The sequence below is a fragment of the Seriola dumerili genome, unplaced genomic scaffold (assembly GCF_002260705.1).
Source record: "Seriola dumerili isolate Sdu_G_001 unplaced genomic scaffold, Sdu_1.0 BDQW01000003.1, whole genome shotgun sequence".
NCBI lineage: Eukaryota > Metazoa > Chordata > Actinopteri > Carangiformes > Carangidae > Seriola > Seriola dumerili.
Genome location: NW_019174258.1, coordinates 12,007,659 through 12,029,704, shown reverse-complemented (window position 1 = coordinate 12,029,704; position 22,046 = coordinate 12,007,659). Strand labels below are relative to the sequence as shown.

Below are 22,046 nucleotides of genomic sequence, written 5' to 3'. Positions count from 1 at the left end.
TTGCATGGAAGTAACTAACTGGTAGTCAGTCAGTCTCTTGTTGGGGAAACAACATCACTTTCACTTTTGGAACTCATATCTATCTACATAACAAACCAAATTTCGTTTTTTGCGGCTCATTTTATCCCATCCAAGGACCATCAGTTTAGTCACATCATATCAGCCTCTGGAGGAGCAGTCACACATTCCCTGACACAGACACTGGCAAAATCCATAGACCAGGCAGACTGTCAAACTTGATGGTACCAAGCTAACGCATACAATACCCAGAGTCACTCTCTGGATCACTAACAAGTAGATTCCTAGAGGCAGCGAGCCAAAGTATAAGAAACCCAGCAGCCACACCAGGATGCGTGGGACATGATTACAGAACTTGGACAGGGCATCCTGATCAGTTGGCCCATTGGAGCCCATTGATACTGAGTCCAGGCTCTGCTCAGTGTAAATGTCAGAGCGGCTTGGGGAGTGCTGTGAGTTCCTCTGCACTTCCATTATGGTGATAACCAGGCAGTTAGAGGATTCATGAGATGGGCTAGAGGAGGAGAAACTCTTTGGAGTCAGAACCACCTCCCTGTTGTGGTCAGAGCTCCAGGATTTGTCCCGCATTGCCAAGTGGGACATGATGTTAGCATCGTCAGGCAGGGATGACACCTCAAACTCTGTGATCTCAGTTTGGTGTCGGCAAAAGGGGCAGGAGATGCAGCCTGCACCATCAGCAATATCCAGGATCTTGATGAGGCAGCGGGCACAGACCCGGTGCAGGCAATCCAGGATCTTAGGCTTGCGGTTGTGGGCATTGTAGCGCTGGTAACAGATTTTACACTCTAATTCCTCTGGTGGAGGACAGTCCTTCTCCTCTAACTCAGGCTGTGGGCAGCTCATCTTCAAGTCATGTTCTGGGGAAAGATATAGAGGCAGAGACAGATTGAGAAAAAGAGTTAGAAGGATAATGATGATATAGTCCAGCATTACATGTGACTTTGAATAGTATGTTGGAGATGGCACTGAAACAAGCGGATGTTTCTGACTACAGTATCTGGTGTATCTCTGCCTGGCAGGAAAAGGTCAGGACTCTGCCTCCTTCTCTGACTGCTTCTGCTCTGTGTACCTGCTGCTGATGAATGATTTATGTTTTGGGAATTGGATCAGGGTGTCATCACAGAGCCATTTGTGGCAAAGCAAGAGCCAGTAATGCTATTGATCGTTGGGGAGAGGTGGCAGGCATAGCTGCTCCTTCAACAGTTTTTGTTGATTTGGTGTTTAGAATACAATGTTTTTTTTTTTTTAGTTCTTAATTAAATGACCCCCAAATTGAATCTTTCACATTGTTTCTTTTAGTTTTATTTTTGTTGTTCCTTTGATCATATAAAGCCCTGTTTAGTTTTTATGTGATTTCTAAACATGTTAAACTGCAAAGTAATTTCTTTGTTACAAGCCATTCACTTCCGTGTTGTTTATATCGACTTATGTCACTGAGCAGTTGAATGTTTTAGTTGGCATTAATCTGTGACAGCTGAATTAATTCAGATCAAAAATGTAATTTTAATACTATCATGCTTCTGTCTATTGATTTTTTTTTTCCCAAGATGAGTCAGTGTTGTCAGCCATGCCTTGAAGCCATATCTCAACCAATTAAATGTACTGTATGTCACCAATACTTGTGTTATTGTCACCCATGTATCAGTTCTAGTTGATGCCAGCAGCTTCACTGGAATAGTGAATAATTGCTGATAGCTACTGAAGTTCTAAAGGTCTGATACAAGAAAACTCTAGTGATCTGTTTGCTCCATGGAGAAACAGCAAGACACTGTCAGTCATCATTAATAAGGTCAAATAGCCGTGAGCATGCATCCATAGACACCAAGCATGAATAGGAATGAGGTTTCCGGTACTCTGCCCCAGACCTTTACTGTGGCAGATAACTGTCACCTGCAGGGACCTACTGTAAAAGGTCCTATGTTTTCAAGATCTTCACAATATGATAATAAAATAAAGTATGATGTAGTAATTAATTTTGCTATTTTTAATACAAAAAAAATATGGAAAAATTTATTTTAATATTTCACATTGCATTTCCATTCTTTGATTCATTTTTTACAATTAATAGCTTGTTGTGCTTTTTCTCTTACTTTAATTTTTAGACTCAGACACGTTTTGAAGCTTTTGAGGATGAAACTTAATTTCATGCATAAGAGATGTAACTAGGTGTTCTTTATTTATTATGGCCATGTGTCTAAACAAACAATTTTTTATTTTTAAATGGCAAACATAATTTCTTAAGTTTAAATGATTTAATTTCATATTATTCAATCATTCTTGTTAAGTGGCAGTGTGCTTAGACATGGTGATAACATGTTGATGTGGTAGTAATGTTTGCTGGTAACATTGTAGTAGAGTTGTAATGTCTCGGTGCAGTGGGCAATGATACTGGAATATTTCTAATATTTTGGTGAGTTTAATATGTTGGCATGATGGTATTTTTTGGAGTGGCAGTTAAATAATGATATGGTGATACTATGTTAATGAGGTGGTAACCAATTTGCAATATTTTTTAAAATATAGGTGCAGTAATAACAATAATGCTATGTCATTAGTTGTGTCTTGGACTGATTAAAGATAGAGCATGTGACTTTTTGATTGTAGAAACACTAATTACACTAAGATTACAAACCACATAGACTCACATACTCTTACACTTAGCCTCACCCTGATGAGAAAGCTAACTGGACTTGTGTTTAACATGGAATATGCCTTGACAAGAGCCCCTGACAGTGAGTCATTGGGCATTACCCTGATATAGATATAAAGGGAAAAACACAGTAAGCCATGATATAGAATTAGATAATATAAAGGACAACACCGACTATGGACGCATGAGCCCAGCTGATTCATCCTCAGTTTATGGCCCATAACATACGCCTGTAGTTTGGTATTGTGTTATAATACTTAGCACGGAAGCAATCTCTGTATTCTACCACCTCATTAACTTTACGGGACCAGGAAAGCAAAACTGTCACACTGTGGATTTCTTAAAATGTCCCTGAGAGTTGTGAAATAAGGGCCGATAGGGACCGGATGCTTTTCAGTAGCACTGTAATTTTCAGAATGCCATTTCATATTCCCAGATCAACTTGAAACGGATTGGATAGGGGACTGGATGAGAAACACTCAACTCCAGATGCTGTGATCAAGCATGGCCCAATGGTGTTGTATAAGTGCACTGGTTTCCTGTGTCAAAGATGTGTCCGACGGCAATCAGCTTGCTGATGGTAACTGATAAGACTGTGTACTTTCAGAGGTATCATTTAGTTTCACATGAAAGATATACACCAATGTACTGTATATTTAATTTCCATTCTTTCATTTAAACTTCTCATTAACTAAGTTCCAATATTACTTTCTTTATATGAGAAAAATCTAGTCTCTATACTTAGGGTAGTATCTATCACAGATTATGGAGACAGTGTAGTATGTGTATGTATTAGCCTGCAGCAAAAGATGAAATATGAATCCCAGTTTTACACTGGTAGAGAAATATACAGTAGCTTTTTTTTAACTGACTCATTTTGTTGTTGGGGACCAGGCAGTCTTGGTGGCCTTCATTAGCAGTTGTGCCAAGCGCAATTATCAGCACTGAGCTTAATGAGCACATTGAGTCAACAGCACCAGGAACTGTCCCTTACACTCATGATAATATGTCTAATAACACTTGAAGATGTTGCTCTTAGTACACTTAAAGCTAAGGGGGTTCGTGCAGATGTAGCCCTTTGAAACTGCTCCCCTTAGTTCTGGTATAGGGGGAGAAACTGTTTTTTCCTGCACTGTTTTTGACACTTCTCTGATGGGCTGATTGGTGTGGGAGAAAAATGCATCTTTGTCCTCAGGGACAGTCATCACCTTGAGTCTCTGAGGGTCTGCCATGTGTGTGGCACAGATCAACCAGCATTTTGGCTGGCCGTTAGTGGACCCCCTCACATCCAAGAGAAAAAGCTATGCTTCCTGTAGTTCTCACTGCCACCTAGCAATAGTCCTTATTGGATATTAATCCTTAGAGCCTGCTTTACATGCAACCTTTTACAAAAGCAGTGATGAAATATCTTCATGGGGTCAGAACGCCATGCCCCAGGTGGATTCTAGACCTTGTTTGAATGTTGTTCTAAGACCATCACGGTTCTGGATCTGGATCACAACTCTCTCAGGTCTCAGGTTGAAATTTCGATACATATAGTACTGAGGAACCAGCCCATGGTCTGCATGGTTGAGCATGAGGAGCTGAGTCTTTATCTCCAGTCTAGGTGACAACTACTCAGTGCTGTCCACTTTGAAGAAATATGATGCTTATTTGCAGATGTTTTGTGGTGTGTGGATTATATTATCAGCCACTAGAACATGCTGATGTGGACATCCTGTACAAAGAGTATAATCAGTGTTCCTCTTCTTAATATCTGTTACAGTAAGATGGTATGCTTTCATATGCATTTTATTGTGTATCCTGCAGATGTTACAACATTGATAGGATTGTGTTGCAGCATAGAAGCTGGCCTTGCAGTCTTTGTTCAAGTCCAGGTTTATGTGGTTAAATTCAAAGTGATTCAGTAAATGTTAAAAGGTTAAAAGGGTTTAATTAAACCTCCAAAAAATCTGAGTGCTTCAGTGACCTATTGTTGCAGTTTCTTACTTACTCGTTACTTCTTACTTTACATTTAGATTTGGTCATTAACAAGTCCCCCTCCCGACAGGAAGATGCTATATAAAGAAAAGCCAGCCATTCATTCATTCATGACCATGAAATATAGATTGAATAGGTCGATGTTGCGTTGGCAATTGCCCAGCAGGCCTCTCTGTGACTTGCTGACTGTTAAATATTTCAGCCACCAGTCTGTTGCGTTTAAAAAGCCTTCTGAAGCATGTCAGAAAGATGTCAGAAAGAACCAACTCCTACTACATCAATCCCAGGAGCAGAATCACCTAGTTTTCCCCTGAAGTCAAGGACAAATAAATGTTGTAAAGAAAGGGCACAGCACTGGGATTGTGCAAGGGAATATTCAGCTCCTTATTATGCAACCTGAACTTGAATGTAAAAGTTACAATTGTCTCTAAAGCTGTCCAGTTGTAAACAACACAGCTTTACGAGAAAGAATTTTCTCCTCAAGGCCTAAGAATATGTTTCTGATCACCAAAACTATTTTTCAAAACCTTTTTTAAATGTTTTGAAACATCATCAATATTTTTTGTCAGTTTGTTTCTCCTTTTTCGCCTCTTTTATTGACTCAATGCTACCTTTAATGGCACATTACTGTTTACAGCTATCGATATGCATTATCACTCTGTAGTTGCAAGAAGTGTGGTTCCTGTTGGGTGTTTTCAATAGATCCACATGCAACAAACCTCTATTTCCCTATTTCAAACTTTTAGTTAAACTGTGTACAAACCAACCAAATGACCAAACACCTGTTCCCTGAAGGAGAGGAGTGAGGTACAATGCATAAAGTATGGGATATCATCATGTCCTTGTGCGGCCTAACTGAAGAGACCTGTATTCACGTCTGAAGGCAGATGACCTGTGAGGGTGAATGTGAGGCTCTGTCTGCACATACTGTATGTACATCCATTAACACGGTCATCTTTCAGTTCAACAGCCACCCTTTACTGAGCCCAGCTACAGAGATGGGGCAATCAGGTGTTGTGCTTCATTCCTCTCCTTCAGGGAACAGAAGTTATAGTCACAATTCATTCCCTTTCAGTCGATTCAGTTGGTACAACACAAAGTATGGGACATGTATTCATACCCTGCAGAGCAGTCACCAAACTGGGGTTAAACATCCAACACTCTAGTGCATTATAGAGCTAGCAGAAAGGACAGCATGAGCTGCTGAAGGGGTCGTCAAATCCAGTGGTAAAACTCAACAAAAGTGTGCGGCGGCAGCACAGATATTCCTCAGAAATACTCCTTGAAACAATGCCCATGATAATGCCATATCTGTGGTCGAATGTGTCCACACACTGTGAGGCAACAGGAGGTTTCTGCTGTTGTAAGTTGGAGGGATAGCCTCTACAATTCAATGAAAAAAGCCACTGTGTAGACAGAGCTTTGCCCCTGGCTGGGTCGGCAAAACAAACAAACAACAGATCACATAAATGAACAGTCTGTGGTCTATGTAGGTGCAAAGCGCACTCACAGGAATGCAAGGGAATGCAACCTCCCCTTCAGATGCAAAAGGGAGGGAACAAAAACTCAAGAAATCAAAAGCTACAGAACTATAGCAGCAAGAAAAAAAATTGTGAACCCTTTTTATTTGCCTGGTTTTCTGCATTAACTGGTTATAAAATGTGATCTGATCTTCATCTAAGTCATGAGTATAGACAAACACAATGATCCTAAGCTAATAATACACAAAAAAACCTTAGAGTTAATAACTGGTCAGATCTCCTTTGGCACCAATAACCTCAAATGCATTTTCTGTAGCTGCAGCTCAGAACTGCTCAATGTTTAGGAGGATGTCTGGTGTGAACAGCTCTCAGCTCCTGAGGTCATTTCACAGCATCCCTATTGGGTTATGGTCTGGGCCACTTGAACATGTGGATTTTCTATGTTAGAAGTCATTCTGCAGTAGATTTACTTTGCTGTTTAGAGTCATTGTCCCGCTGCACCACCCAGCTTCTACTGAGCTGGGTGAAGCCTTGCTTATCACTTTGCAGATCAGATGGATGGTCCAGAGCTGTTCTGCTATGTTGTTATTCAGGGCAACAATTTTCTGCAGAGCTTCTGTGGTTCAACAACTGACCGTGTTTTTCTGATCTTTATCTGCTGCCACATTCTTTGGCATTGGTCTATGAAAACCATCTTTATTAGCTCATATGCCTACTCCTAGCAGCCGAGGAAGCCTGTGGTGATGAGCTGCTGAAGCATATTAGGGTGGGCCTAGTCATACCAGGCAATGCATTTCCTTCTGCGATGCAGTCTTGTGGCCTGCTAGAGATGAAAGGCAAGCCATTGCATAATTTTATTTACAGTACCCAGTAGTAGTTGGTAGTTATTAGTATTACATTAACATGTAGAATGCTTCTTGTAGATGTAAATTCTTTTTGCCTGTAATTTTCTCTGTAGGAAGAATGCTTTAGAAGCCCATCTGTATGCTGTGTTCATATATGTGTGTACAGCATATATACATTATTTATAAAAAATCTTACATCTCTCTATATTTACACACAGGCAGGTCATTTAGTACACCTACCTAATGCTAATGGAGTCTAATACTGTGGATGGGCTGGTAGAGAGGTACAATGGGATATGGGCTGATGGACTGAAGTCTAAAGGCCTCCACCAAGTTTGGTGCAAATCGGTCCCTTACTTTTTGTGTAATCCTGCTGACGAATAAACAAATAGACTTACACAGGTGAAAACATAACCTCCTTGGCAGAACTAATAACGGTGGGCTCATACAGGGCATGGTGGTACAATAAAGGGCAGTTAAAGTTATACTAAGGATTGATAGATGACCCACAAGACAGTTAATAATCAATCAGTGATAATTAATGGAATGATAGTGTAGAATACAGTGTTGTAAAGTCCACATGAAGAGAGAAGAATGTAGGAGAACACCTAGTGTTGCAGTATGTACAGTATGTACTGTATATGCTGACTGACTGAGCAGTTGATTGACTGGTGTACTGACTAGTTAACTGACTACCTGACTGACTCCCTATTGACAGGCTGACTGACTGATTACTTAGTCTCCAAGGCACATATGTCAAATTTGGTAACATTGATGTATAAAGTGTAACATTGATTTGAAACAGTTATGTACCTCCACTGTGGATGAGGAATAACAGAGGGGTCCTCCCCTGTGTTATTCCTGGACGGAAGCTGATGTTTGACATTTAGGAATTGGAAGACTGGGGAGAGTTAAGGCTGGAAAGAATGAAATTGTGTTCCTGCTTTCCAGAGTAATTTAGAAATGCAGTTACATCTTACTGTAGCTCACATATAGTAGGTTATTACGCTGTTTTTTTTGGAAAACACTGGAGGGTCACTGGTGGCTACTATACACCCAGAGAGTGTGGTTTGAAGTGTTTGAGGAAGATACATAAGTCCAAATTGGCTAAACGTATCATATCCAAGAGTTTATCTGCTACCTACATTGCACATTGCATGTAATCATCCCACCACACAAGCTAATAGTCGTAAACAAACAAAACAAAGAGCTGTTTGTCCTCATGTTATGTGCCCCTCATTCATGGTCGTACCCACCATCAAGGTCAGCGTGGTCCAGAAAGTCACAAAATAATTACCTAAAAATAACTGTACTTTGATGCTGCAATGATACGATGCCAAGAGGACCAACTTTCTCATCTGATCACCTGCTTCATTGCTTGTGTCTGGGTGGGTGGTCATTACTACAAACTCTTTACCCAGCATAGTGGTTCTTTGATTATGTCAACAAATCGACAGGCAGTTGAATCTGCCGAAGCTATGCTTCTCTTTCAATTCAGTTTGTGTAAAGTGTTAAAATGCCTGTTACAATGAGGTACCCCTATATATTTTTATTTTCATTGCAAGATTATCTGAGCGGAGGCTGGTAACATTTGCATATAAATGTAAATTGGCCCTGTGTTTACTTTCGTAACTAACACGGATCAAAATAAAAAGATTGCATTAATCAAAGCTCAGCTTTGGGAAGGGAAGATATACAGGACAAGATGAAAAAAATCTGACAAAAAGAAAGAGAGGTGATGGAGATTAGAAAGGAAGAGTAGTTACAAAGGAAAAAGCGAAATCTAAGATAACTGACAATGAAGGTCTAATTCCCACAGAAATATATGGTCTTTGGTAATTACAGTGGAAGCTATAGGCTCAATTTAACAGCAAAACAAACCTAGCATAATTATAGTTCATAATATAGTATTATTATATAAATACATTGTTGTGTAAAAAATATTTTGCTTTAGGTAAATCTAGAAAAGAAAAAAATACAAAAACACCAGAATCTGAAAATACAGCTGCCCTCCTGCAGCTCATATGCACATTCTTCATGCACACAACACAAACAACACAGTCATAGCTGTAGCCGTGAGCCTACGGAAAGTTATAAAACTATTAGCACATTCAACATAGCCACTCATCACCTGCTTTCATACTAACAACCACTACAACAAATTTGATATAACAGGAAAATGAAGTTAAAAGCCTGGTACCTGTCCAGGAGAGCTACAACAAGTTCTCTCCATCTCATAAACACTTCACTGATATTGACACAGCTGTCTCAAGGGACATGCACACGTGTCTGCATTTGTAGAACATCCAATAGGAACACTCTCTCTCTCTGAATAGACCTGTGACTGGCCAAAGTCTCCCTTCATGGGCTAGATTTTCTAAAGTCTGAAAACGGCTAATAGAATACTGCCTACCCCAGGTTTAAACTTAAGACTGCTGAAAAAGCATACTTGTCCTACCACTTTCCGATGGTTTTATAATTCAGTTAACTAAACGGAAAGACCTTAAGATAGTATAAAAGCAGTTATTAGATACAATAGATACTAGATTCTGAAGGATACAGCTTCCATGTCACTCACTACATTTTCTGTGGTGCACAGTGAACAAACAGGCAAAGCAGGATTTAATTCTAGGAAAATATCAGCTGACTACATACAACAATCTTTGTGCAGACAAAAAGAGTTTGTAGCCTTTTGCATTAGAGTGAAACTACCTTGGGGTTCATTAAGGGTTCATTATCATTGGCATCTACATCCCATTTGAGCATTTGCTTGACCAGTTGCTCTGTGTGTGCCAATCTACCTCTGTTGTGGTATTACTGCATTTGTCGCTGTTCCCTATTAAATCAGATGCTAATTGAACACATGCAGAATGAGACTGTCCCCTCAAGATTAGAAACAGAATCAGTCATGTCAGCTTGTGCCCCAGAACTTCCCTACGTTCAAATCACCAAGCCCTCTAGGACATGTTGTAATTATGATCGGTGCAAAGGAATGAGTCAGGTGATTATTATAGAGTGAAAAAGTTTGTGTAGGGAGGAGGTCCGGTGGATAGTTGTGTCACAAAAACATCAGACTCCAACACAAGGAGATCACTGTTGTTCCCTGTTTTTTTCTTGTAAGCTTGGCCATGATTGTTCAATAACCTTAACCACATGGGTGTCATTGTAACCATGATGATGAAGCTCCACTAAACCTAGCAAAGTGGTAAATATATCCAAAACTTATTTTAACCCAAACCCTAATCTTTACCTAAACTTAAGCAAGTTGTTTTTGTGCCTAAACCTAACGAAACCTTAACCATTGTGTTGTCACATCAAATCAACCACTACACTGACAAATTCTGTCATCCTAGCTATGTCAGATCAGAAAATGTGTCATTCTGAAGGGCGGTTAAAACAATGTATTTTGTCATTTAATTTGGTTTACTTAGTTAGAACAGTACAGTATGTACTAATCAACAAGTCTCTCTGAATCCCTACCACCTCCATTCATGCTGATTTGTATCTGATCCTGAGCTTTCACTGGAGATCGAACCAGAGGAGAATTTCCCCATTGCAAAAATCAATAATGTATCACATTAAATTACTCTACAAACCATTAACTGTAACAAGTCATTATTTTTAAAAGCAAAAAGTGCTTTAATCAATTGCATTATGGAAAAGACTTTGATCACCAAGCTAAAAGCAAAGTCTAAGCTGTTATCACACCTACAGAAGTCTGTACAACACTGAGCTCCAGACGCTCTGGACCTTTACAACCAGGATTACAAAACATCATTATTCTGCATTGATCGGGGCTAGTTGAATCAGATAAAATGATGTGTTTACCTGCATTCATGCTGTAGCAAAATAGAAGATATGTACTCTCTTCCACAAAATATTATTTACATTACTTTTAGCTGGTAGGTACTGCTTGGTAAGCTGGTGGTTGAAAAGTTAAGCATTTCTGCTGACAATGTTGTATTCAACATTTTGACAGCCAGACTTAAAACAGGTGTGCCACAACACATACCTCACAAAAAGCCCCTAAGGCACCCCATCCCTAAAGTCTTAGATGGCTACACATTTGTGTTTATGTGCATGACTTGAGATTTATCAGATCTCATGATAGGCAAAATGGTATACTTGTCCTCTCAGTCCTGCATGTTCTCTGTTTCCCTGTCCCCTCCTCTCAGTGTGGATTTTGTGATGATAGCTTTGACCTTTTTTGTCAGAATATCTGCTTGGTGATGCTTCTCTGAATTATGCCATTGATCCAGAGGATTATGTTCATGCTACTGTTGGCAGATCTTTCATCTTTGTTATGCCTCCAGGGCCGGAGGCATTATGTTTTTGGGTTGTCCATCCAAATGTACATCCGCCCCACTCTAGTGAACGTGATATCTCATTAATGCCTTGAGAGAATTTCTTCAAATGGTGCAAACATTCACTTGAACTCAAGGATGAACTGATAAGATTTTGCTGGTCAAAGGTCAAGGTAACGGTGACCTCACAAAACATGGTTTTGGCTTTGTGAATGCAATATCTCAGGAATTCCTGCAGGGAATCCCTTCAAATTTGGCAGAAATGTCTATTAGGACTCAAAGATGAATTGATTAGATTTTGTTTGGCAAAGGTCAAAGTTCAAGGCCATGGTGACCTAATGTTACTTCACCTCAAGATACATTTAAAAATCTCTCCAAATCTACATTGAGAAGGCGGAGAAGGGAGTTATGGGTAACCATAGGTCACGGAGGAGCCAACGTGCACACCTCCCAAATTTCAATGATGCATCATGCAGACCTGCACCTCAAGCATGCCGACTGGTTGATTTGACTCCTGACAGAAGGCACGTTCGAAACAGAGATGGATAAAAACACTGTGTTCTAAAAGTATTAAAAAAATACAAATATTTCTGAACGACCCCAGAGTTCACCTCTAACATTTGTCAAACACAGTCCACTTAGTTTTCTTCAATACAGTAGGGTTAGAGATAAATAGTACTAAGCCTTGTCTGACAGAATAGTGGGTGCCTTGGCATCATCGGGTGGATTGGTACATTTATCTAAACACACTTCTGTATAATCACTTGTGGCATCCCAACTTAATATTCTGCATATTGACCTGTGCTACTTTTTAGCTGCTGTCATTTAGACTGATATTCAGGCAATTTTTTCCCATCTTTATCTGTGACAAAGACAAATCTATGGATCTAAAATGACGCATGTGACAATATTTTGTCAGGACCATATTTTTCAAAGTGTATTTCATCATAAGTAGTAATTACTGTAGGGTTGGGGATGTAGCTCAGTTCCCCGCCATTTAATGTAGGCAGCGAGAAAAGTGAGCACTAATGGACCAGAACCTGCTGCCACAATGACAGAGGTGCTACAGTGTTCAGATAAGCCAGCACTAAAAGGATGTGTAACAGTGCCTGAACAAAACTTAAGGTAATTGACTGTAAACGCATAATATTAAAATAAGGTGAATAAAAGGGTTGACATTGGTTATATTCTGTAACTTGATGTATGGAAGTCTCATAATGTGTTAAAGGAGCATTTAAGCATATAATCTAGGTAGTGGGCTCGTGACAGTTTCTGCAGGCATGTTAAATGAAGGTGGATTTATGCCTCTGTGTCGGGTTGTTTCTGCTGTTCTGCCATAAAAGCCTTCAGTGTAGGATTTTGTTTATAGTGCAGCAGTGAATTTACTGCAGTAAAACAAAAATACCAAACAATCCATGTAATAATAATCACTTTGTGATACGGAGCAACAAGGGGAAGCCTTGCATTGGAAACTGATATGGTAGCTAGATCACAAAATACCTGAAATAATCATGTTCTATTCCCACTGCTCACAGTGATCAGCAGTGCTAGATCATAATTTTTTTTGAGTATTATTACTAAGATTACTAGCCCTTTCCTCTATTTGCTTCCAGTGTGGCCAATCATATTCCTTCATGTGGAGTCTCCACTGCCCCTGTAGATAAATGTTTGTGGAAGCACAAGTTGTTCACTTCCATCATAGCTACAGAACCCATGGATGCAGCCTCTGTGACACTGTTGCAGAAGTGTAAACCCATCTTAAGAAGTCACCTGATAGTTTACCATTCTGTACAGTAGCCCACTGATCCAGCCACTGGTGTCAGTGTAGTTTGTCAGAACAATCCTCATTACATGCTCAAGTCCAGAAGAAATGAGAAAAGGCTTTGAATGGCATGGGAGGGTTGACTGAGCACTGTTGCTTCAGTGAGCAGGCCCTGAGTTTGAGTCTCTGTGGTCATGTGGGTTTACTTTGGGACAACCATTTTCTCCATACCAGGAAAGTGCTCTTTAAGTGCTTTCAGAGTGGTTACTGCTGTTGCCCTTATGTTTTCCGGTGAATACATTATGGTGGCCTTGCTGCAGTGATACCTAGCAGTGGCAAAGCGAGTGTGGCTGCTGGTCTCATGAAATGTACATCCATGTCTAATTTCTGCTGTTGACATAGTAGACAGCTGTTCAGTTTAATACCACAGTAACTGCAACCACACTGTCCACACCACAGTGTTGTACCCTGCTGCATCCTAATCAAAATGTAGAACCTGTAAATAGAACAACATATGTAACTGCTATCTGCAGTACCAGGTCCAGATGTGAGAAAAAGATTCACCTGATTATTCTACCTTGAGCTCTAAATGATTATATACCAGAGAAATGACAAATAAAGAAATAAGAAGAGACTCAACAGGGTAAATACAGAACCAAACCATCAGGCTGTTTACCTCCTCTAACATGCTTCAAAATATCAGTCCTACTAAATACCAGCAAACTGTTGGATATCTGTCCAGCCAAACACTGATAAACATTAGTACAGAACAAAACAAGAAAACCAACCTGTCCCCACCTGCTACAGTCAGCTATTGTCATCGTATACCCTCTTTCTTTCTTCTTCTTTTCAAGCAGAGCAGACAAAAAAAATCTTATCACACCTCTTTCATCACACTACATGACAGATTACACTGTATTATCTTTTGCCATTTCAAGCCAACCTCTAGCAAACCACCACACAACTGTAGACGCCACACCACAAGAGCTTGACTCTACCTTGTGGGAGGTAGCAAATTAGATCCTCCTTGATCCTTGAGTTTTATGCTGCACACCACTGGCTTAGGGGGAGAAATGTCATAATTTCTAACCTGTACTGAAAAGCTATCTGACCTACAGTAAATGCTGTGTTTCAACCCCAGCATTCTTCACAGTCATGAGTTTTATTAATTCACATATCCACAGGATCCACAGGATTCTGCTGTTGGCGACTGGGAGCTGCCCAGTATATGTCTCATTATGCTCTCCTTCAGTGTATCCACTTGCCTCTTATTGAATGCATTAAGATGGGTGTGGAGTAAGGTCTTTTGCACTTGATTTTTGCCTGCCCAATGCAACTGCTGGGTTTCCTCTTGCTAATGACAAAAGACAGCCAATTTCTGCAGAAACGTTAATGTGTTTACACACGCAATGATTTATTGCTGATAGAATGGAGTGTAATATTATTAGTTTGATTTTGTTAGTGAGGCTGCAAGGTGTTCATCAGAATAATTGCAGGGTGGCAGATAAAAGAGAGGAGGGTGAATATACAGTAGTCTAAACAGAGGCTCAAGACTTACTCTGCATTCAGCCTGATTGTAGCAGCTGTTGGGTGCGGCCCAAATTGTATCTCAGCATAAGGCAGGACATATGGCAGTGCTCAGACATGGTTGGCTTCGAGGAGGAGATAGGACCCAAAGGACCAACTTCAGATGGGTTTTCATATGGACAAACAAGGGAATCAGGTGACTGGTCGTTTCAGAAAATTTATGGCCAGAAACCTGCGAGCTAGTTGAAGCTCTGCACTGTTAATCACTGCCACATATATTCAGCGCTCACCCACAGCATTCACCTGTAGGATCTAGGTTGCCCAAAGGGATAGTTATCGTCAGTGAGTCAGGTGCCAAATACATGTTCTAACTCATATAACGTGAGTTGGCTGACTGAAATGTCCTTCCAACAACTCCTACATAAGAGGAGGTCCTATCCTTATCTTAAATAGTACAAAATAGTTTAATGTTATCTTGGAAACAACAGAAACACGGCTGTGACTGACTGGCAGCAAATCTCAGTCCCTGCCTGAAAAGCTTGTAGCCATCCATGTAAGGCAGTATTTTTACTGAGAAGTTCTCAGGTGTGAGTTCAAAAAGAGTGAAACAGTGAAACCTCTGGAGAGAAGTGTTAACAAAATAATGAAAAACATCTCTAATACAGCTACAATCCCTCACTGGGAGGTAGTATGGAAAATATTTGTCTGCTCTGAGTTTTTTGTATTTTTGTTGTTATTGGGTGGAGAAGGTCAGTCAACATCTGGGCTACAGCTCCAAGGGGAGATATATTGGTTTGGCATTGCTCAGCTCAGCTTGTTGTGAGGGCTAAATGTCACTTGCTGCAACTGGGCTGATGCTGGCGCCCTGCTGCCTCCCTGGGGGGTTGATGGAGATTCAGGCATTTTGCTTCCCAGATTATAGTTCTCCAAAATATAATACAGTTTCCATTCATTACTGAGCACAACTGCATGCTGGTTAGGGAGAGAAGTGTGAGTGCATTTTGAATGTATGGGGCATGTACCCTCAGTGTTCTACACATCATCTGTCTCATTCATTTTCTTGAGTAACCCACAGCAAATAAACACATGAATAAAAGAAGAAAATATGAATGGTTTAATGGACAGTTTTGTTGTACAGACCAAAATATGGAAAAACTTTTCCAAATGAGGCGCAGCCTCATTTAACATGCATTTTACATGTATGTACCAATACTGATGTTCTTAATTTTAACCATATGCTAATTGTGCTAATCTGATTCTTTGTGCTACGTCAGTGTGGTTCTGAGCTCTGTACCAGTTGCATCTGAGTCATTCTTGTCTTTCTCTCCCTCTGTCTCTGAACGCTGCTTGTAATTTGTGGCCTCTTGCATACGCATATTTGTGGAAATAGAGCAGCCTGTCGAGCATAGTGTGCAGTTAGTAAGCCTAATAGCTACACAGAGGTTGGTTGATTGAAAAGTACTTTGAAATGTTTACAGGTCTGATGATGCACTTAATACTGTATATTTATTGCTTTAAACTGCTTAAAGTGCTTGATTGCTTCGAGAAAGACGCTCAAAGCTTTAGGTGACAAAAATGTGAAACATGTCAGTGTCAGTAAAGCAAGAGATTTTCTCAGAACTGATCTTATAGGTTATACCTATATTTCTCACATGCCCAGTCCATGCCAAGGTCCGGCTTTTCAGGACAAACAGTGTTGCTCTCAGTATTTCAACATCATTCACACATTAATTTCAGCAGTAGGCATTTTCGATTTGCCCACTGCTGAACAAACCTTTCCACATTTCTAGCCATGTGCTAATGATGACTTGCTCATAAGCGTCATGGGACGATTATTCTGTTTATGCTCTATAGCCTGTAATTATATCTGATAGATTAAATGCTGAGAGAGGTTTGATTGTCTTTAGCAGTGAGAGAAATTACATGTAAGCTGCGTAATGAATGTGCTGGTTAATCCTATCAAAGGCATGGAAAGCACATAGATATGAGTAGTGTCGACTGTGATGTAGGAGGTTATCCATCCATTATGAAAATGTGTAATTGATTGTGTGTCATGGTGATGATTTAATGTCTTATGGATGATGGTTTGATTTGGTTCTTTATGGACTATTTAGAAAAGAAAGAGAAAGAGGTTCTTCTCATCTTTGCAACAGGTTTCTAGCTGTTTTGCAGAAATAGTAACATAGGGTATGAAAATAGAAAGACTGTGCAACAATCAACCTTAACTGAACCCAAATCACACACCTTGAATGTCACATAGTGGTGGCAGACACACCCCCTTCAGCTTCTAGAGAAATTGGTCCACCCGGTCCTAGTTACCCTTGCAATTCTTCACATAGGTTATAAGTACTAATCCAATAAAACCCTGACATAGTAAGCTGCTTTTGATTTTTCTTTAATTGGTATGGTATGGTATGGTATGGTTTAGTATAGTGTAGTATAGTATAGTATAGTATGGTATAGTGTGGTATAGTATAGTAATAATATAGTAGAGCTTGAACTCACACAGTAGCAGTACATGCAAACACATAAATGTAGACCTAGCTGTCATTTTTTACATAGTTAATTAATAAATGACTTATTAATCATATTGTATTGTATCGTATTCATTTTTACTTCAGTGACATTGCCCCAGTGCTTTTGCACACAACCTACGGAACTTAAAAATTGATTTAACCCGCTTCCTTATTCATCAAGTCCTTTTTACACAGAGCAGAAATCATGTTGACATTCTCTCAGCTCTCAAGTCGGTCCTATGCAATTCATTTCTTTGTTCCCCATCTTTCACTAGGTAGCCTGGAAAGAGTAACCAAGTCTTTCTAAAGCAAGGCCCAAAGAAATCGAAATGGGAAAATGTGTAGAAATTGCAAAACTGTCAGTCACATACACAAGCATATATTGAAAACCACAGAGCATAGACGGAATGTGAAACATGAGTCCTGAATGTAATTGGCTGGCTAAGGTAAAAGCATTTGACACCTGTTGGTGCTTTTCTACAAAAGGCTTTATAAAGAGAAGCCACATGTAGATGCTTCCTGTTACTTTCTGTATAACAGTCTGGAGCATGTGGGGGTAAAATATGCTTTGCACAAACCCATCATGTTTTGATAATTACAACTCACCAGTCCTCTGATCTGGTATCATAACTGCTAGATTTAAAAGAAAGGGGCATTGTAGCTTCATTACAGCCTTATAAATAAATCAGTATTATAATCATCACCAGTATTAAGGGATACAACACTTTGCTTAACGGCTCCAGCACATAGTGTTAAATAATCGATTCCAAACAAGCCAGTGATGAAGCCAGTGATAATCTATCTGTGGTATGTAGGGTAAAAGAGTCAAAACACCCTTTACCAAGCAGACAGTGATAAACTCCAATGCACATACGCAAATAATTGGCTGAGAGAAAGCAAGCACACACAGTATCTGTCCTTATTCAGACCTTGTTTTTCTCATCTCTAAATCTTCTCCAACTGCAGAGCATAGAGCAGTATCTACCCTCTGTTTCTTTTTGTGCATCTTTTTCCTCCTCTGCCTCTCTTGCCTCCTCACAACGTTTTCTTTCATTGATTATATCTTGACTTTACCAGCCCTCCTTTTGCTTTATTGGCATTAGTGTTATACTGCATTAGCTGGGGTAAACTAGTACACATATCAGTAAACATGTATTCCACTTGTATGAGTGTGTGAGCTGCTCTAAGAGCAGTAGTTATGAATTGTTAGCAGCTGCTTATCTGCTTATCTGTGAATACAACAACTTAAATATGAACTATTATTTGGTGTACACACACAATAGAGTACAAACCCTCCAAACAAATAAACACCAAAGCAGTAGAAGTACAGATGCTCTCACACCAGCCTCTATACAGAAGATCTGCAGGTTAGTGTGTGTGTTGTTCCTCACCTTGTCCAAATGTGTGTGACTCCCCCTCCTCCACTCCAGTTGTCTCTGCTGCGCTGTCCCTCATGTAAATCCACTTCTTTCATAGAAACACTCCACATCTCATTCCTGTGTGCGCATGTGTGTGTGTGTGTGTGTGTGTGTGTGTGTGTGTGTGTGTGTGTGTGTGTGTGTGTGTGTGTGTGTGTGTGTGTGCGCTGCTGTTTATGTGCATTTACCGGAGGCAGGCGTCAAACAGACTGGCAGCGTTGGAGGAGGTAGCAGAGGGGAGGACAGCTTCTCACCAGAGGGAGATCCTTCACCTGCAGAGGCTGCTAAGAGAAAGACAGGAGGCTGAGGAGAGACTACTGCAGTCCAAACGGTAGGAGGGGAGAGAGGAGGAGAGAGAGAGGGAGGAGAGAGTGGAGGAGAAATGGTAGGAGGCAGCCAGGCAGAAAAAGGGAGGAGGATATGGAGAGAATGTGTGAATGAGAGGACGAGGACAAAGAATGAGGCAATGATGTGTGTAGCTGAAAAAAAGGAGGGAGGCCAGAGGCAGCGAGAGGCAACAGTAAAGTGTGAGTGGAGACGGAGCAGGTCAGTAGTTGATCAACAACTACTGATTAAAAACAGAAAGTGATGTCTAGACTTATAGATTGGTTTCAAGCTTTTTAAAATCACCGTCTTTTTTTCTTGAATTGTTTGCCTCAACATTTCAGCAAGACCACACGTGACCATTTTACCCTATCGTAGATGTACTGGTATCACATACATTTAAGGTTAAAATAATAAGGAATAGCAGTGCAAATGCCAGAGATTTTCCTTGAGGTAATTCAGGAACCGTGTTGCAGTTACATAGTTTGTCCAACAGACTCCTGACATGTTAATTTTTCAACTGGAAAATCTTTTGCCCAATGCATTCTCATAGGTCCTTAATGACCAAATTTAAAGCTGCTACAGTTATAATCAATATTTCTATATTATGTATGTAAGAGGGGTTTGCAGGGATGAACCCACAGATGATCATCACCTGACTGCAGTTCCCCTCAACTCTAGTGAGTTTTATTGATTTAGTTTTACAGCCTGCAACTTTACTTTTGAATTACTCTCACCACTCTCATCAGTTTGATTTCCAGCTGCAGCTATTTTAAGCAAAAAGCTCTGATAAAGCCACTGTATGCTTCATGCTCAGCCCCAAGTGAAACACCAACAAAGTTAGCTATTAGATGGTGAACATAGAACAGAGTATTTAGCAGTTAATCCACAATCTTTCTCTAACTTTAACCGAGTACTGCCTCAACATGACCATAAAAAAGTTTTATAACACTGAAGTCACTACAAATGAATATTGCACTGCAAGATGAGCTATATTGACAAAAAACAAATACATTCTCTTTGAAGATTTTGCTGACATGTTCAGTATCAATGCCATTGTTACTTGCCACATACATAAATTAACAATATATCCTCAATACATGTATAGAAACCGTGATCCAGTCACAAATATGTTTCGTAGACAGTGTACATGCTTTTGCGGTTTAGTTGTATAGAAACAACGTAATCATCATTGTGTGTTTACAGTTTACAGTTTATTACAGTTTATTTAATATAATGGCAATTTGGCTTTACACAACACAGCTCAACCCATATATATATATATACGTATGTGTATGTGTTTTGCACAGTTTCTATCTTTGTACAGTACATTCCCACTCTCATTGTTGGGTTCAGGGGACAGATGCTGACATCTCTACAAAACTGTGGACTCAGCAGATCACATAAAATTCTCTCTCCACACTGAGTCAGTTAGCCCCCTCATGACCAGCGATTTCTACCAGTCCTCCAGTCCTCACTGTGTATTCTCATTCACAGACGCTGTATTGTTGGGGGATGAACAATCACATCTGTTTTTCAACAGGATTCGCATAAGTAGTGCCTGAAACATTATGTTTTGGAATTACAGAGAAAGAGCCTCCTGCTATGCCAAACAGTATAACTTAATGGGGAATGATTGGTTTTGTAAATCTGTTAATATCAGACAGAACATTTTATACTGTATATGGTGTATTTATGTATACAGTGACTTTTTCTTGTATTTTGAGATAGCACTTGAGGCCAGTATGTCAAGATAAAAAGAGAAGAGCAATCTAGTAAATGAAGTCTGCTTGTTAATGATGATAACCCTGGACTATTGCATTAAGCTAATTGAATTGTCCTGGTGAGGAAGCACTGTATTTAGCAGAATAGTTGCAACTCTGTATGCAAGGACTTGGCTGTGGCATGTGACACAGAATGATTTGAAGTGGCAATGCTGGTGTCTTGGTAATGGGAGACATGAAAGAATGAAGTCGTGTAGCCAATAATTTGAGTTATGGCTGATTTTCAGGGAGAGATTATTTCAAGATATTTTTACTGCCACAGAATGACACCCTTGAAAAACCCAGACGGGTACTTTGTTGCTCCTGAAACAACCTACCACTTCCCCTTTATTCCCCTGTTAGTATGGCTGTTTTTAGCTCAGTCTCTGGGCCTGATGCCTGCTGCTATCAAATGAAAGCTAGCTAATCAGATTGTTAGAAGATCCTGTCCTGCTCTGCCCTGAGGGCATCTTAATGACAAATCACACACACACACACACACACACACACACACACACACACACACACACACACACGCGCACGCGCTACTAACCTACTGGCTCTGCCACACCACAATCCACTGCACTGCAAAACATGCACCATTCCCTGGATCATGTAGGTCATTGTGATGCATGTGGTTGAAGCCCTGACTCACCTCCAACCTGGTACAACAAAAGTGTGAAGTCAGTGTAGTATTTGTTGGTGAGCTCCTACCCGACCTGTGGTGCTGAGAATCCAGGTTTCCCCTGTTAAACTTGTGGAGGTGAGAAGTCAAACTCCTCACCTCCATATAGACAACATTATACTTTTTTTCTCTTTGATCTACTGCTTTGTATTCTGCCCATGCACCAGTAGCAGAGATGCTGATAGGTTGTGATTGCCGCCTGCCTGCTGAGTTCTGCGTACCCTCCAGGGAAGCAGCGCTGCCTGAGACTTCCAGGAGCTCAGGAGGGGATTGAGCCTTCAGATCACTTTTTTCCCCAGCAAAAGCAGCCCTGTCTCCCCCGCACCCAGCCATGAAAACACAGGAAGATCTGTATATATGAGCAAAGAGTGATTTTCACAAATAGCTGAAGTTTCTCATGTGTCTTCATTCTGACAAATGGCTCAGCTTTCATTTGATTTCTTTCAACAGTCAGCTGGCTGAGGACATAATTATATAATTAATTTGCAGATTATTAAGAAATGGTTTAAAATGCATGTGTCACATTCAGGAGGATATGCATGATTTTGAATGGGTGGGATAGAATGAGTTCAGTATTTGTATGAAGGATGCATGATAATTAGGTGAAAAGGATAGAAAGGATTAAGAACACAGAATTGTTTGAGAATAGGTTTACAATAAATTAAGTATATATCTGTAATAGTTTTATGAGATTTTGTTAGAGAGGTAAAATATGAGTTGATTCCATTTATAATTGATGAAAAATATGATTA

The 22,046-nt window shown here is 40.1% G+C and overlaps 1 protein-coding gene across 1 annotated transcript; it reads right to left on the bottom strand.

The window, feature by feature from the left end:
* Window positions 1-159: 159 nt before the first annotated feature.
* LOC111219298 (E3 ubiquitin-protein ligase RNF182-like) lies at window positions 160-18,559 on the bottom strand. Its single transcript, XM_022741934.1, has 2 exons — window positions 18,496-18,559; window positions 160-896 (listed from the first exon to the last, which is right to left on the bottom strand). Exons 1-2 carry the CDS (start codon window positions 18,557-18,559, stop codon window positions 160-162), a joined length of 801 nt encoding a protein of 266 aa, XP_022597655.1.
* Between the last annotated feature and the right edge of the window lie 3,487 nt (window positions 18,560-22,046).